General features: G+C 47.8%; 3 protein-coding genes across 6 annotated transcripts in view; 2 read left to right on the forward strand and 1 right to left on the reverse strand.

The window, feature by feature from the left end:
* The window catches only part of LOC135897999 (uncharacterized), a 132,386-nt gene that overhangs the window by 81,502 nt on the left and 33,564 nt on the right, over nucleotides 1-17,320 (forward strand). The gene's annotated exons all lie outside the window — the stretch shown is intronic.
* On the forward strand, nucleotides 1,725-4,379 carry LOC135897996 (uncharacterized). Its single transcript, XM_065426699.2, has 2 exons — nucleotides 1,725-2,687; nucleotides 3,106-4,379. The coding sequence occupies exons 1-2, from the start codon at nucleotides 2,011-2,013 to the stop codon at nucleotides 3,683-3,685; spliced, it is 1,257 nt and encodes a 418-aa protein (XP_065282771.2). The 5' UTR covers nucleotides 1,725-2,010; the 3' UTR covers nucleotides 3,686-4,379.
* LOC135897997 (myb/SANT-like DNA-binding domain-containing protein 1) lies at nucleotides 3,714-5,895 on the reverse strand. Its single transcript, XM_065426700.2, has 3 exons — nucleotides 5,282-5,895; nucleotides 4,394-4,556; nucleotides 3,714-4,034 (listed from the first exon to the last, which is right to left on the reverse strand). Exons 1-3 carry the CDS (start codon nucleotides 5,524-5,526, stop codon nucleotides 3,729-3,731), a joined length of 714 nt encoding a protein of 237 aa, XP_065282772.1. The 5' UTR covers nucleotides 5,527-5,895; the 3' UTR covers nucleotides 3,714-3,728.

A 17,320-nucleotide genomic window follows, 5' to 3' on the forward strand; every position in this document is an offset into this window, starting at 1 on the left:
ATTTGACATCAACGACGGCTGTCGAAATTGCAGCTACGCGTGCTGCAGTTCAATTGATCGATCAAACACCCCAGATATGGTCCATCTTCTGCGATTCCAAGACCGCCTTCCAGATTTTGCTCTGTCTATTATGCAGTGGACCCCACGAACGACTTGTCACGGACACACGGGAAATTTACCATCGGGCAGTTGAGACAGGACATGACATCGTATTTCAATGGTTGCCAACTCATTGCGGCATCCATCGAAGCGAGCAGGCAGACGCAGCCGCTCGATCTTCCCATACCAGTGCCGATTGCGTTGCGATCCCGCTGTCAAGAGCAGACGCAGCGAGAAAGCTCCGTTCGCTTGCTCGCGTCCTTACGTTGGCCCAGTGCAATTCGGCAGACTTCAAAAACCAGCGCCTTTGTTCCCCGGGCCCTTATCTGAAGCTCCGCCTTCCATATGGCTTACCGCGACGGGAGGTAACTCACATCTGTCGCCTATAGCTTGAAGTAGCTTTTTCCAATGCGTACTCTCACCGGAATGGCCGCAAGTCCAGATTGTGAAGTTTGCGGGTGTAAAGAGACGATAGCGCACTTTTTGTGTGATTGTTGTTGTTTCAATGAACAAGGAAAAGTCCTCAGTGCCACGCTCCACACGATTGACAACCGTTCCCTTACGGAAGGCAGAATTATTGGACCCTGGTCCCAGCTGACGTCGGCACGAACTAGTTTAAAAGCGCTAGTGTGCTTTTTAAAGAAAACTGCTGGACTCACTGAAAAACTACAGAATGTGCGAACCGATGCGTTCATTTCTTTTCTTTATTTATCTTCTCTTAATTTGTTATCTTTTCTGCCCTTACCCCATCCCCCTGTACAGAGTAGTCAACCAGACACTTACTGCTGGTTAATCTCTCTGCCTTCCACCTCTTGTTTTTCTTGCTTCCTTCCTATAGCCGAAACAATGGAAGTCCCAGAATGACCAGTGGAGATTATAAACAAGTGTGTATTCCTGAATACTATGCCGCTACACCGCTTGAATGCTAATCGCATTAATGTCGGCAGGTATCACGAGTTCTGCCTGCATTTATTTTGTACGCCATGTGATTATTTAGTGGCGTTCCAGGGTAGTCATACTTGGCATAGCTTGTTCATTAGCGTCATCGCTCATAAAGATCTGCTGTTGTCATTTTTCTTTCCCTCGGCTGCTTGTGCGTTAAATTCGACGACTTTCATGCTCCTTAGCTCCCCAAAAGACTTCAGCTCCCGAGACAAATTGTGCTCATCTGCGTACACGTCACCTAGCACTGGTATGGTTGAACAATATAATGCTGGAAACTGGTCTTTGAACATGGTTGGTAACTTTCTTGTGGACAAATTCATGTGGTCACGGCGCAACACACTCCATTTTTAGCAAAAATTCGCTAGGTGAGGATGATGATCGCCTGCTTGCAATTTAGTTGTATGATTTAATTGTTCCTGATATTTTGTTCATTATTTTTAAACTATAGCTCTAAATTACCACCGGCAGTGGCGGATCAACGGTCGTAACGTAAAAATGGAAAACAACCCCGATATTCTAAAACGATATGAGATTTAAAAGTAGTTCTTTCCCTAGAAAAGCAGCTTTGAAGTACCCAGAGGGCTCACTAATACCTCTGTCACACAAGCACGCAAAAACTCTTTTACCTAAGCGGTCCTTTACCGAGTTGAAAGACCTCTAATTAAAAGGAGTTGCGCTGCAGACACACGGCGCGGGCGATCTCCTTTTATCGTTTCCTTCCGAACACGCTATGGAAAGCATGGCGCTAGATTCTGAAACAAAACCAGTTAGAATAAACCAACGTATTTCAATATAGAAATTAGAAACGTACTATAATATGCTTGTTTTAGTGAATTTAGATACAGTTTATTCGAAAAGGTTAAATTAAAGAAGATTTAATAAGGTAGCTTCAAGAGTCTTCGCAGAAGTAGCAAATTTTACATGTTCGTCTAGCAACCTTGGGCCACTGTTTACATCGGAGTCAACATGGAGGTCGAGAATATGGGGGACTGCACGGACACGAAGGAAAAAGTCGAAATAGCATGCATTTTGGCAAGGATTCTTGCTGCAGAGAGCGAAGCAGACGCCGCAAAGGCAGTCAAAGACCGTATTAAGCGGCAGTTGCTACTCAACGGGTGTACATTTTATGCCTTGGCGCTTCCCACGAGAGTCTGCAACCGATCGACGTGGGCTTTCATCCGCCACGAAAAGTGGTTCGAGGAGACTGTGCCTCACCTCGGTGGCCACAACTTCAAGCAGTCGTTTCGAGTGAACCCCTCAACGTTCCGGTTTCTCGTGGAAAGTCTGCGCCATGTGCTCGAAAAACAAGTTACCAACATGCGTGACCCGATCACTGCGGAAAAGCGTGTCGCCATTGGCCTCTACAAATTGTGCTCTTCTGCCGAAGATAGAACTGTGGCAAACCTCTTCGGCGTTGGGCGCTCATCCGTCAACGTCATTTACAGAGAGTTTTGCGCAGCTGTTGTCTCTGTGCTCGAAAGTGACTGGATCAGAATGATTACTGAAGAGGAAATGCCTAGGCACATCCAAGAGTTCGAAGCCGTGTGCGATTTCCCTCAAGCTGTCGGTGCCCTTGATGGCTGCCATTTCCCTATTTCGCCTCCAAAGAAGTACGCCACCGACTACTACAACTACAAGGGTTGGTAAGTGGCCACGATTTAACTTATTTCATGTAAGTGTTCTGTTTGGGCCCATTTTTATAGTAGTAAAAAAAAGTAACTGACTGACCCATATTTTATTGCTAAGTAAAATGTTATTCAATTTTACCAGCAGCTCTTAAGAAAACGCGTAATTTGGTTCGCAGTCTTGCAGTGTTTAGCAGCGACAATTTTAATGCGACGACGAAAAGAGTTCTCCGCAGGACTGCAACTCCTATACGATGTAGAGTACGCTAACAGCGACCGGTTGTGGCATTATGTGAAATAATGTAATCCGAGCTGCACTCACAGCTATTAATAAAAGCAAACTGTAAAATCGCATCACAGTAACTAAAGGCAGTGAACTCAGCAGTGCCATGCTGCACTAACCTTTATTCACTTTGCACTTTGTTTTTTCTTGCAGGCACAGTATTATCCTACTAGCATTGGTCGACCACAAGTATCGATTCAGATACTGCAATGTCGGTGCCCCAGGACGCTGCCACGACGCACATGTGTTTGGTGTTTCACGGCTGTCGAAGATTGTCAACAGTCCCCTTTTCAAAGCACCTGTTGCCGCAGTGGGTACCACAGCAGTCCCACCGATAATATTATGCGATCAAGCATTTCCACTAACCCCAAACCTCATGAAGCCATTTGGACACCGAACTGTCATCAGTGAAGCTGAAAGGAATTTCAACTGTCATTTATCTGGAGCAAGGAGGATAGTTGAAAACGCATTCGGAAGGCTAAAGGCCCGGTTCCGTTTCATTGCGAAAAGAATGGAGTGTTCTGTTGGCAATGCCCGTTTGGCTATACGAGCATGCTGCGTGCTCAATAACATTTGCGAGCACTTCAACGACAGTGTCCACCCACAGTGGTTAAGTGAGGTGCAGCAGTCCAATGCTACATTTCCACAGCCATCACGCAGAACAGAAGCTGAAATTGGAAATGCATCCGCCATCAGGACAGCACTTGTGGAATATTACAAGCGAAGGAACTGAACGCAAGAGTCCCAAGAATCAGCAACAATTGTGGAACACCATGTCAGTTTTTACTAAAAAACTTCAACATTGCATCTACAAGTTTCTCTTGCAACTTGAGCCCCTCTTTACGGAGATCCATTTCCATTTTGTGCGCATCAGCAAACTGCTCTCTCTGCCGTCGCTGCTCCTCAAGCATCCTTTCTTGAAAGTCGCCAGCCGGTTGCCTTCTCTTCCTGCGGGCACATTCGGAACTGCCACTTGCGAGGTTCCTGGATTCAACCTGTTGTACTGGCGACTCGGAAGGTGAACAATCTTCGGCGACGTCTTCACAAGAAGCAGAGCCGGAATCAAGCATGTCGAAGATCAGCTGCGTTTGAAGAAGGGATCCGAAATACATTGACCACATTAGTTGATGTGTGAAGCGGTAAACAATTAGTTCAGGGTTTTTACTTGCAAGAGAGCTGCCTCTCCTTGCGTGTATGTATTCACGTTTTTTTATTTTAGAGTCTGCATTTTTTTTATTCTCCAAACAGCGCACTGCCAAGCTTGCAAAATGAACAGCGCGTGAGCACAAGCAGAAATGAACCACAGTATTAACAAGAGCAGTCCGCTACACTGCAGGGTTGTGCAGATTATGGGCTTGGCAGCACAGCTGATGCTACATTATGTCTTGAAATTTAGTTGACTGTAATAAAGCATATATAGTCTCCACTATGCATTTCTTACTTCTTCGACGGAGGCAGTGCTGCTTGTTGTGCTCTCGCTGCACCCAGCCTCTTCCATTAAAGATGTATCGTGAACAGGCAGGGATCCTAGAAACCTATGGACTTCGGAGAAGAATGGCCAGCTCGGCGGTGATGACCCTGTTGTCATGTGTTTCAGGCAGCTCCTGGATAAGAAAACGAAAGAACTAAAATTTTATATACTCAAAATGTAAAGATATACACAGAGCAAAACGTTTGCCGATAGATACAAACGCGACTTGATGGTACAGAAAGCCTGAGAAGCGAAGGTAACCCTTTTTACTCGAAAAAATTTAAAGTTTCTCATGTTTTCTTGTCTGAGAACAACGCTTGCGCATGGTCCGAGAAAAATGCAAACCGTAGTCACATCTGCAGAAATGAAAACATGCAGACGACTTCCTGCTTCGTATTATATGTTGCCGTGAGAAGGCGTACAATATAATGTGAAATGCGCCTGTCCATAAGTTAAGGTTCCCGTTATCTTGTGACGAACGAAATCATGCTATTGACGACCTGCGCGGGTTGTCATTCTTCGCCGCATGTGAAGGCGAATTTGCGTTTACTCAGACCGACTCGCACTGTAAAGGAATTGCAGAAACAGCCTTTAGCGCGTCGTCGACTTTCGTGTGTGCAGGGCGCAGTTCAGCCCTGCAAAATTCGACGCTAGCTGAAATGAAGGGTCTCTGCCTTAAAACCTTCGTTACTACGGCTCCGTCCGCTAGATTAGGGTTCCGTCGCTGCCTACTACGGAAACAACGTTCGATGCTGAGGTCGCGACACCACAAACGAGAGCTTGCAGCTTGCGACCACAGCCTGAAGCCGCTTCAAGGTAAATTTAGCGCTCACAGCTTACTGCTGTGCTTTGTCTTACCTGTAGGTCTGTCCCAGGTTCTCTATCTTGCTGTGCACTTGCGCCTTTGTGCGAGGTACACCCATGCTCGTCAATGCTTGTGCAATGCCATCGTAAACGCCTCCGTTGTGCTTCTGCGCACGCAGCGAGGGCAGGTTGTCTTCCCATAACTTGATTAACGCCCAGGTGTCTCTCTCCGACCACTGTACCCGCGGTTTTCTTTGGCGTGCCGGAGGCTGTTCGTCGGTACCGCTCGCCGTAGCCATGGTCGCAGAAAATGGCGCGAATTTGCATCGTCTGTTAGCGTCACGTGATATTTTCGAACTGCTTACGAGAGTGCCGTGCAAAAAGTGCAAAACTGCGCCTACTTAAGGTTCAACGAAAGACAAAACCCTTTTTTGTGATGTGTACACTTGAAATAAAAATGCACTTTTGCTTCGTTTCTTTATTGCATGATAATTACTGGTGCCCACTGCGTTGGAGGCTACGCCTTTCCAGCCGTAAAAGAGATCGGTGATCTCCGGTTTCGGAAAAGACCGCTTCTGAAAAAGAGATTAAACTTTGGCGTGTGTCTGCGGATGCAACTCCTTTGTGTGAGATGTCTTTTTCTTCAAATGCCTTTAAAGTGCTCGTGTGACAGGGGTATAATAGGCTATTCAGTATGTGTTTAGAAGTAGTCCCAAAAGGAAGGGCAGATGTTCTCGTTGGGATAAAATGGAGGCGCATCGTTGAACTTAGTCCAAGTATTTTCAGGAATTTTACCAGTGCAATTTATTAGGTCACTATAAATTGACTAAAACAGTCACTAAGATTCATAATAGGCAAAAGGGCCGCTAAGGTGACTAGAAACTCGCTCAATTTAGCATTACTCTCGCTAAGTTACCAACACTGGTTTGAAGCGTCCTGCTGCCTTGAATCAACATCGATATGTAGCAACTAGTGGTCCTCGTAGCTACATTTTTTGATCCCGGTAGTAGCCAACGTCCGGTAACAGTCAGCAACTATTGAAAATTTCAATGTCACTTCTCAAGTAAACTGGTGCCATGGTGATATCTCAGAGCTCATCTTACCCAATACGTTTGAACTTAATTCGTTTGAACAGGATCAGCTCAGGATCAGGAAGCCATTGAGAGCGAATTTCCGGAGATTCCACGACTTCTATCGAGTGCTCTTGACGGCTCTATTGGCTTATATACAAAATTCTGAAACGTCAGCACTCTTTCTGATGACTTGTTCTGCTCTTCCAAATAGCAAATTATGATGTCCTTATTACCAACAATATCCAGTACTAGTTCATGTAGCATCCTTTGGGCAACGAATCAACGCTTACTACCCACGTTAGAAGACACAGGTTAGAGCTCTTCTTTGTCCTTCTGCCCATATGTCCTATTTAGAGCAGCACAGTTGGGCCTTTCCCGGACTTCGTTACTGGCATTAATGTGGCTGCATTATTGGCTTGCCTCCACGTCCCATCATAAATTTCTCTGGCAGCTGGGTCTGGAGTGACTCAATCAGCATATCTGACCGACTTAAATGTTCATTGAGAAGCATGATGACAGTGTCCTAATTCGCTTAGGACTGCCACATGAATGCCGACACCCGCCGATGCAGCCTTTTTCCGGAAGCGCCTATCCCAAAGGAACAAAACTTCGCGACTTTGCTAAGGGAGACGTTTTCGTGAGCGCCTTGATCGAGCTGATCCCAGAAGGTCTGCCACTCCATAGCAGCACCTCTACATCACAGCAGGTTTGGTTTTTCAGCACTTTCAACCGGGACTTTACTTCCGCCAGGTTTCCTGTGGCTTGCGCCCGGTGTCTGCCATTCGTGCTTGTGTTGTTCGCTGGGTTTGTTCGGTTGCCTGGCGTAGTTTTGCAATGTGCGCAACGATGAGGTTGTTTTGTTCTAAAATACAGGCACCGAATTCACAATGCTTTTAGTTCGTAAGTGCTCTTTGCCATTGCCCACCGGCCTTCACGGTATGGTATGTTCATCATCAGAACTGGCTAGCATTTGCTGTGACGATCAATTCTGGTGTAAGAGGTCCTTATGAATACGGAACCAGATGTAATTTGACTCTGTGCCTTTGTTAAGAAGTAACAGCTCAAAGGTTTCGTCCACGTAGTTTAGTTGTGTTTTGTGGCGCTAAGCCGCGTGGGTGGGGCATTTAGAGCTTCTTCTTCTGCGAGGCTCTCCAGGGATCAGTCAGCTTCAAAAACTACTTTGGTCATTTCAGTTTTTCGAGCGCTCTTCTTCTTTAGGTGCTCCATCGTAGCGTCGGTGTTTCGATTTTCTTCGCGGAAACGAGCATTTGGTTCCTAGTGCCGGTTTCGGATGTATGTGGCCTCGAAAGCCCTTGTATATGTGAAGGCACCTCGTTGACCGTATACACGTCGAAGAACCGCAGTGTTACCTCGAGTACATTGTGTGGTCGACATCTCTGGGAAATCATGTCTTAACGATATATTTCATTGTGGATTCCCGAATTTCGGCATCAAGATTAAACTGCCGGAGGTAAATAACGAAGGACTCCATCGTTTACAAAAGGAATAAAACCCTCCGTGGTTGCTCAGTGGCTATGGTGTGGGGCTGCTGAGTTTAGGTCTAGGACTTAGTTTTAGGTGCACGTTAAAGAACTCCGGGTGGTCGAAATTTCCGGAGTCCTCCAGTACGGCGTGCCTCATAATCAGAGAGTGGTTCTCGCACGTAAAGCCCCATAATTTAATTTTTTAATTAAAAAGGAATAAGGAATTACTAGTTTTAATAAGGCGCCCGTTGGCGAGCCAGTTCGAAGGAGGCCGGGGATGCCAGATTTAGGAATGAAAAAAGAATGTTGAAGTAAGGAGTTTCCTCACAAACTGCCATCTGCAGAGTGATATCTCAGAAGAGGTATAGCGATGGCTCCAGAAATTATACTGAATGGAGAGTGAATCGTGCTTTGCGTCATAAAAATAAAATAATGATGCGAATTATTCAAGCGCAGTCATGCATGAATGATTTTGCTACTTTTTGTGCGCAAACAAACAGGGACGAAGAATAGGGGCAACACAAGGACGAGCGCTTTTCCTTGTGTTGCGCTCGCCTTGTGTTGCCCCTATTCTTCGTCCCTGTTTGTTTGCGCACAAAAAGTATCAATATGAATATGTTCCAACTAGGCCGACTCGCAGTAATGATTTTGCTCTACTATTGCAACAACTGGGAGAAACTGGTGACGACTCGCGCTGATGCGTTTCATTGAGACTTTCTTCAGAGCAAAGTATTCACGGCCCAGATAATGCACCTTCAAAAGGCCACGCTGCGACAAGATTTGACTCGGCGCACCATGCGCAGTTCAGTGCTATTTCCCGGCAAGGAAGCGACTGATCGCACGTAACGGCGCCGCGGAGATACGGGCACGTCGCAACCAAGGCACAGGCGTCCGTCCGGCCAGTTGCTCGTCGAGGCAGACGCGGCAAACGGAACTCACTTTTCCTGCGTTTCTGCTGGCGGCAGATTCTGGCGTCATTTGAGCTCTGGGTGCGGGTGTCCTTCTCTCCGGCCCGCGGAGACCGGCACAGGAAGCCTTAATCATCGACAATGAGGCCCCACACTTCCTGAGATTCCTGCAATCAACCGCTAATGGTGCAAATGAACGATGCCCCGGCAACATCCTCTTGGCCTATTCTTCCGCTGGGTATCCGGGCGGGCCCACGCCGCCGCGCATATATGCTCGTCCTCGCACACGCCGCGGAAACGCGAGCGCCGTCTCAGGCTGGCGCCAGCGCCATGCCTTGTGTCAAGACGTTCTGCGTGCGCTACTCTTCTGAGGCTCTTGTCATGACTCGTGGCACCTGGCCAGCAGTGAACAAAAAAAAAAAGTATAGGCTCTCCGTAAGAATTCGGCGTGAAGGCAAGGTCGCGAATAAAGGAATTATCATTATACGAGGCATTACGAGGCAGGATGAAGGTTCATGTTTTAAATGCATGTTAACGGATGTTCTTGCCATGGTTGACAATATTCGGTATTCGTTTTCACCTAGTTATTGAAGAAATGGTATTGTACTATGTTTGCTATGATAAAGAATGGGATAGCAAAAGAAATATGCTATGAAAAAACAAGGCATTTATAATGCATTCATAAGTTGGCACGCCGTAAAACACGTGCACTGCACAACATGCCATAGACATGAAGTTATCAGGAGTGACTTCGAGTAGTTAAGGAGCATGCTTTGTGTATGCGCGCTTCTTTAGCGAATATTTGTCAAAGATGATTTGGAAGGCATTCTGTAAGGCTTAAAGGGACACTAAAGGCAAATATTAAATCAAGATAAAGTGATAGATTAGTACTTGAGAATCTATAAGGGATCAATATTATCGCGAACAGAGCCTTAGTAATCGAGAAATTGAGGTAAATGCAAGATACGATTAGAGGCTCCCCCGGAACATTAAGGATCTTGACCGATGACGAAGGCACTCCTTATTTAAAGTCTGTCACTAGTACTCAACCACTCATTATAAAAAAACTAAGTGTATTGCATTATAAGACGAAAGAAAATGCTACTTGTCCAGTTCTGTTTCATTTTTAGAAAAAGAACTCATTGACATTAGCCTTGACAACAACGCGGGCCATCGAAAGATTTCGTTTTCGCTCGACTCTGCGCCACCCGCGCTTTCGTGTTCTAATAGTTTAGTTATGCGTCGAGCTGCGCTGGCTTTGCTGGCTCGCGGAACTCGCGCTAACTGCACGTAGCAGATAATTCCACTTCCATGTGGTGTCACTGGATGCCCGAACGGTCCACGCCACTTGACCAAAAGTAACTGCAGCGGTGAATCCACCGCTCTGTCTCGGCTTGCTTTCTCCGTGACCGAACGTTTGCGTTTGGTGCAAAAATCCGTAGCGCCATGTGTCACGCGCCGCTCACTCACCAACGACAACACTCCCCGATTGGGTGGCGGGAGATTTGAATTGCGATAAAAAATATTCGGACCTGTCCGATGCAATTTTCTCGCAAACTAAGTCTTTTCTTGGCACGAAACAAGCGTTGCAAAGTTTCTCGAATGGTATTTAAACAGTCCACGTCTGCTCATTATTTGCCTTTAGTGTCCCTTTAAAACGGCTAACAAGTCACACACCGCCCATATGCCGGAATTGTACACCTACCCTAACGTCGCATGCCCGTCGAGCAGGTCGGCAAATAGCATGTACAAACAGCCCACAGCATCACAATAAAAAACATCACCGCCCATGCACTGCGTACATATGGTTAACCAGCGAAGCTGAAACGTGTGGCCCCGGTGTTTATCACTGGGTTAATACCAACGGTTCATTAAACGACGGCTCGGTAGGGTGCCGCATACTCGGTACGCAGTTGACGCTTGCTCTCGGCTGCACGATCCTGTTGTTGTGCCCGGGCTGCAGCATCGGCACGGCGTAGAGGAAGTAGTTCCCTGTTCTGCTCGCGGCGTTGCTTTTAGAAAGCTGGCCGCTCCTAAGGAGTGCGTATAACGCGTCGCCTAACCATTTCGGAGCCGGAGAGAAACTGCTGCGCGCGTGCTCGGCTACGACGGAGAGCAACGTCGTCACTACTGGCGCCGCCACTTTCATTTCATTTCATTTTATTACCTTAAAGACCCACGAGGGGTATTACATAAGGGGTGGGTACATATATTTTGGTGAGCGAGTGTTAACAGAACGAAACATGACTGGTAACATTATTGGCAAAGTTGGATGAGCACGTGATGGCTGCGATGTCGTTGGGTAGGTCGTTCCAGTCTGCTGCAGTACGGCAGAAAAATGACGCGGCAAAAGTGGTAGTTCGGGCACGAGGTCGGGAAACTTGAAGTGGACGACGAGTGCGATGAGATATGCGGGCTGGAGGGACGATGTAGGGTGCGCGACCTAGTGAACTATGGAAAAATTTATGAAACAAGCAAAGGCTGGCAATGCGGCGACGAAGTGATAAGGGCAATAAGTCGGATTCAGCTTTCAAAGCTGACACACTGATGTCGTAAGAATATGATGAATGGATGAATCTGGCTGCTCTGTTTTGGACTGATTCGAGTGCATTTATAAGGTAAGCTTGGTGCGGGTTCCAAATGGGTGAGGCATATTCTAATTTTGGTCTGACAAGGGATTTGTACGCTAATAATTTCACATGTTTAGGGGCTTGGCGGAGATGACGTCTTAGAAATCCAAGTGTTTTATTAGTGGATGAAATGATGTTCGTAACGTGTGTACTCCAGGACAAGTCGCCACAGAAGGTAATGCCTAAGTACTTGTAGGATAGAACCGGCTGTACAGGGACGTTAGCTATGACGTATGGGAAATGAAGTGGGTTACGGCGACGCGTGAAGGACAAGATATTGCATTTTTGAGGGTTAAGTTCCATTAACCAATTGGCACACCACTCCTGAATGCGGTTAAGGTCGTTAAAAGTCGCGCGCCTCTCTTTCTCTTTTTTTTTCTGCATGCACATGGGATTGCTGCGGATAAGTTTTCGGCATACAGGTGACGGACGAATCACGGACGGACGAATTCACGGACGGACGAATCAGCCAGTAATACACAGCTTCGCTGTAGAAGAATATTAAGCGCAGTCTTTCAACGCTGGGACCAGGGACCGAATTTACAAAGCTTTCCTTTCGTTAGGGCGGTTCATTTGTTCTTGCCTTCACTATCACTACCACTCGCTATTCCGATTTACCACTCTGCGCCTTTTACGATATGTTCATTTGTCCGAACAGCTCTGTGAATCTGGCCCTCACTCGCATGTTTCACAGACTTCATATATGAAAGATTCCTCATTTCACAATTAACTATAGTGCTGCCTTACCTTGAGGCACTGGACCAATAATAGTGTGTTCTAAATAGGATGTTGGCGAACGCAAAACACCACGGGTTTATATATACCCAAAGCACCAATTCGTAATCAATAAATAAAGGGGGGGGGGCAACGCGTGGCTATGTGACCAGTGGCTTTGCGCCTTGCAAGCGTTATTGCAACCCTTCGAGGTAATTTGGAGATGCTGTAAGCTAGACAACGACGATGATTCAAGTATGCGCCAGTGGTGCTGTTAGTTCAATTACAGACGTGTCACAGAATCTCGGATGGAGATCTATAGCTATGAAACTCTGCTATGGTAAAAAGAAAACGCACTGTGGGACCGAAGATAAAGGGTTGTGGAAGACAGTGAAGTGAGCGTGCAGGTAAAGTGTAAAGGGAAGAAGAGAGAGAGAGAAAACGAATGGAAAGACAGTGCGGTTAGCCAGTGTAAGTACCGGCTGCCTACCATGTGCTGGGGAAAGGGGTAAAGAGAATAAATGATGAAAGAAGGGAAAAAAATTCAGTGAGAAAAAGTCCTGCAATAACGCGATGCTACGTGTCAGAACTTTCAAAGTCAGCCGCACAATTCACAAGCTCTTAAAAACTTGAGCAAACCCTTTAAGGCCTCGAGTGCCCAAACCCGCCTGGACCAGTGTCCTAGAACTATTTCAACTGTGAAGGGGCGACGGTCCACTTTTTCGAACGCGATCGCGAGTCTCAGTTGTCACCTTAGTTGTCGCAAGCAGTGCTGCCGGCTATTCCACTGCGAAAGATATAAGCGTTCGTGAACGCCACGCCGAGCCACAGGTGGCACAGTATTGTTGCTTACACTCATGGAAATCCTGGTGGAAGATGGAGTTTCAGTCCCGGATTCAATCTGTGGAGACATGCATTGGTGAATTCACTGGTGTTCCGCAAAGTCTACGTAAGCTCGCGTGAGAGGGAGCGAAACCTTGTGGCTGCACCTGTTCTCGACAGTGCTATCGGCATAATATTGGCACCATCGTGGGCCCATCGGGCAGCGTCATCCGCCCTGTGATTTCCCGAAATTCCACAATGACCCGGTATCCACTGGTAGATTATGTTGTGCACTTTGTCAATTGCATGATAATGAAGTAGTAGAATGTCTGGAACTAATTGTACGTTAGGTCCGTGGTTGAAATGGCACAGGAGACACTGGAGAGCTGCCTTCGAGTCACAAAAGATGGACCATGACCGCGATGGTCTGTGACCAATGAACTCCAGAGCATTACGGATATCTGCGTGTTCTGTAGCCCTCGATTGGATGGTGACAGATTACGCGGGAACTACCACTGCTCGAGCGGAACTTTTGTAGGAGAAAGAACCCCCCTTGTAAACGTGGATGAGTTCCCGGTGCTTCTCATGCATGAATGAAATCACGGCTTGTCTGAGGGCGAAAGATCATAACTCCGTTTTCTTTTTGATGGCGGCTATGAGAAGAAGGGCTTGGAGCCGATGCAGGCACCACGCGGTAGAGATGGTCGCGTTGCAGGTGTGAAGCTCGACGGCAAACTTCCATGGTTAGCTGCAATAATCCTGCTAAACGCTAAACGAGGTCGAGCGGCAGGAAGGGAGGCGAAACGATGCGATGGAAGTTGGGCGAATTGCCTAATGTGCATCCTTAAAGCGTCGACTTGGATGTACGTATTGATGAGATGGTCTTGCGCGATGGCTATTGTTGCTGCCGTGGATGCACACTTGGGAAGGCCAAAACATATTTGCTCAGTCTGAGCTTGCACATACCGGAGGGCATGGAGGCTGGTCTTACCGGTCCCACCCAGTACATGTAAGCTATAACGTGGGAAACGCAGGAAAAGTGCGTTATCGAGTTGGATCATCGCCCGCACAGACGCACCCCATGACATCCCGAAAGAAATCTGAGAATATGGGTTATCATGGCTAGCTTCTTTTTTAGGTAGGGGACATGAGGACTCCAGGAGAGGTCGCGATCACTCCTAGAAAGCGGTGCGTCTTCTCTTAGGGGATAGGCTGTCCATTAATTTTGACAACGTACGTTCTCATTGCTTTGCGCACGAAAGTGACCATAGAACACTTCTCGAAGGACACCTCCAGACCTCGTGATCGAAGGTGACCTGATGTTAGGGTGGCCACTTTTTGGAGTCTGGCATGCACGTGGGGACGCGTCACTCCTGATGACCAAATGCATACATCGTCTGCATACATCGACACATGAACGGATTGCGGAAGGGAATGAGCCATGTCGATGAGCAAGAGATTAAATAGAGTGGGGCTCAAGACTCCACCTCATGGTATGCCACAGTAGCTGTTGTGTTGTGATGACACGCCATGCTCTGTTTGCACAGAGTAACCTGTCTTTCAAGTAGCTGAATATCGAAACAAGATGATCAAACACAAGTGGCGAACAAGTGAAAAATATTTGCTTAGCGGCGCCGCAGCAACGGCGTAGAAGTTGGCATGCACGTTGCTGTATGGGAAATAATGCGTCAGAAACAAATTTTTATACCGTGGGGCGCCTATACCGTAAAGCTATTCCAAACTTTTCCATTCCAATTCTGCAATCAGCCCTCCCCGACTGGTCAAAAATTTTCGACTCACCACCCACTGTGCCTGTCTGTCACGCGACGTCACGGAAACCGCGAAAACACTCCACCTGATATGATATGTGCAAACTGATTATGCATGATTAGACCGAATTAAAGAAAAATTATCTTTTTTGATTTGACGCCTTTTTCGCTAATGGCAAAAAAGGCGTCGTTTGACCAATTGCTATGCGTCGAACGTTTTCGGGTTACGCCCGCTGTACCTGTCTTTCACGCGACGTCAGAAAACCACAAAAGCTCACCACGTCGAAGTGACGTGTGCGCGTCAAAGACGCATTACTATGCCAAACAAAACTAAATGTTTTGCTGAATAGCCGGACACTCCCCCCGCTCCAAAAGGAATGCAGGATGGCTGCCCGCTAATCGCTGTGGCACTGGCTGCTCATGAGCTCAAATTCATGCTCCCCGGCCGCTCTGCAGAGCGGCCGGGGAGCATGAATTTATTTTCGTATAAGATTTTTTGTGGCAGTATAACCTTATCGAGTTCTTTTGGCACGAATACGACATAGCTCTGTCAATTCTAGTTTGTGGAGGATCCGTTTCAACGGCATTTTAAACCTCCGGTTGCACGCTGCCGCGATTTTCGACCTGAGCCACCGCAAGCTAAGTAATGGTAAACGGACCAAAGACAGACGCCGGCACCACCCTTCCCATATGCTTATATGCTTTAACAGTGCCGGTTCGGCCCCGTCGAGCCTCTCTCCATTTGAGCATGCTCCTCACCTTCTGTCAGCCAATTATATAAGAAGAACTGCTCAATGTAGGCAATGCTATTCGCTTTGGAAGGAAAAAAAAGTGACCTCCTATTGACACGTGTACTTGTTTGTCTTTATCGGGCGACACGTTTTGCCGCCCAATAGACGTTATCGCACAGCGCAGGACTCGCCTGCATGTATCGGAAGCTCCTGGAATGTTATCGATGCTTCCATCCGCTGTCTGTGACTGAACCTTGCGTAATCTGATTGCACGCGTGCGCGACGCGAATAATGTAGAACTTTGTGGAAGGCACGCGGGTCCCAGCGATTATTCTGGAACATTCGACGAGTGATCTATAAAACCCGACGCGCTTGACCCGCTGATCAAATTTTCGACGATCGCCGACCGTGTTCCCGCAGCCCATCGACAAGAAGGCAGTGCGTAGATTCCTTGGAATGTGTGCCTACTACAGGCGCTTTGTCAAGGACTTTTCAAGAATCGCGGAGCCGCTAACACATCTAACCAAATGTGATGTCGAGTTCAAGTGGGAAACGCCGCAGGCCGATGCATTTCAACAACTCAAACGACGCATGCAGTCGCCGCCGGTACTTGCACACTTCGACGAGGACCCCGATACCGATATCCACACTGACGCCAGTAGCCTAGGCCTCGGTGCCGTCCTAGTCCAGAGGAAAGACGGACTTGAACGGGTGATATCTTATGCTAGCCGTTCGCTGTCAAAAGCGGAAGGCAATTATTCTACAAGAGAAAAGGAATGCCTCGCCATCATTTGGGCTACAGCAAAATTTCACCCTTACCTATGTGGCATGCAGTCCATTCAAAGTGGTCAGCGACCATCACGCGTTGTGTTGGCTAGCTAACTTAAAGGACCCTCCAAGACGGCTGGCGTGGTGGAGCCTCAGACTACAAGAATACGACATTACTGTAACCTACAAGCCCGGACGCAAGCACTCAGATGCCGATTGCCTATCACGCGCCCCCATTGACCCGCCGCCGCAACATGACGAGGATGACGACGCCTTCCTTGGAATAATAAGCGCGGAAGACTTCGCTGAGCAGCAACGAGCGGACCCGGAGCTAAAAGGCCTCGTCAATTATTTGGAAGTGCACATTGACGTTCTCCCTAGGGCATTTAAGCGCTGATTGCCTTCGTTCACGCTTCAAAACAACCTACTCGTGAAGAACTTCTCAACAGTCCGCGCCAACTACCTTCTTGTTGTTCCGTCGGCGCTGCGTCCAGAAGTACTGCACGCCCTACATGACGATCCGACCGCTGCGCACCTCAGTTTCTCCCGGATGCTATCGAGGATACAAGAAAGGTATTACTGGCCGCACCTAACGGCCGATGTCGCCCGTTACGTCAAGACATGCCGAGACTGTCACCGACGCGAGACACCATCGACAAGGCCAGCGGGATTACTACAGCCTATCAAGCCTCCTTACCGACCTTTTCAGCAGATCGGGATGAACTAGCTGGGACCGTTTCCGACATCAACTTCCGAAAAAAGGTGGATCGTCGTGGCGACGGACTATCTCACCCGCTTCGATGAAACTAAAGCTCTACCGAAAGGCAGCGCAGCCGAAGTGGCGAAATTTTTCGTCGAGAACAACCTGCTGCGACATGATGCTACAGAAGTCCTCATCACCGACAGAAGAACAGCTTTTACAGCAGAGCTCACCCAAGGCATTCTGCAATACAGCCAGACAAGCCACAGGAGGACAACTGCCTACCACCCGCAGACGAATGGTCTCACGGAGCGCCTGAACAAGACCCTCGCCGACATGCTAGCAATGTACGTCGACGTCGAGCACAAGACGTGGGATCCCGTCCTGCCGTACGTAACTTTCGCTTACGACACGGCGGTGCAAGAAACAACACAGGTCACGCCGTTCAAGCTGGTTTACGGCAGGAACCCGACGACGACTCTCGACGCCATGCT

Source organism: Dermacentor albipictus, chromosome 1, assembly GCF_038994185.2.
Source record: "Dermacentor albipictus isolate Rhodes 1998 colony chromosome 1, USDA_Dalb.pri_finalv2, whole genome shotgun sequence".
In the NCBI taxonomy this organism is placed as follows: Eukaryota; Metazoa; Arthropoda; class Arachnida; order Ixodida; family Ixodidae; genus Dermacentor; species Dermacentor albipictus.

Excerpts from the sequence above, each read along its gene's own strand:
- LOC135897996 (XM_065426699.2), top strand. The coding sequence starts at position 2,011 with ATGGAGGTCGAGAATATGGGGGACTGCACGGACACGAAGGAAAAAGTC. Across the intron at positions 2,688-3,105 it reads TACTACAACTACAAGGGTTG|GCACAGTATTATCCTACTAG; the intron begins GTAAGTGGCCAC and ends TTTTTCTTGCAG.
- LOC135897997 (XM_065426700.2), bottom strand. The coding sequence starts at position 5,526 with ATGGCTACGGCGAGCGGTACCGACGAACAGCCTCCGGCACGCCAAAGA. Across the intron at positions 4,557-5,281 it reads AACCTGGGACAGACCTACAG|GAGCTGCCTGAAACACATGA; the intron begins GTAAGACAAAGC and ends TTTCTTATCCAG. Across the intron at positions 4,035-4,393 it reads GCACTGCCTCCGTCGAAGAA|CTGATCTTCGACATGCTTGA; the intron begins GTAAGAAATGCA and ends CTTCAAACGCAG.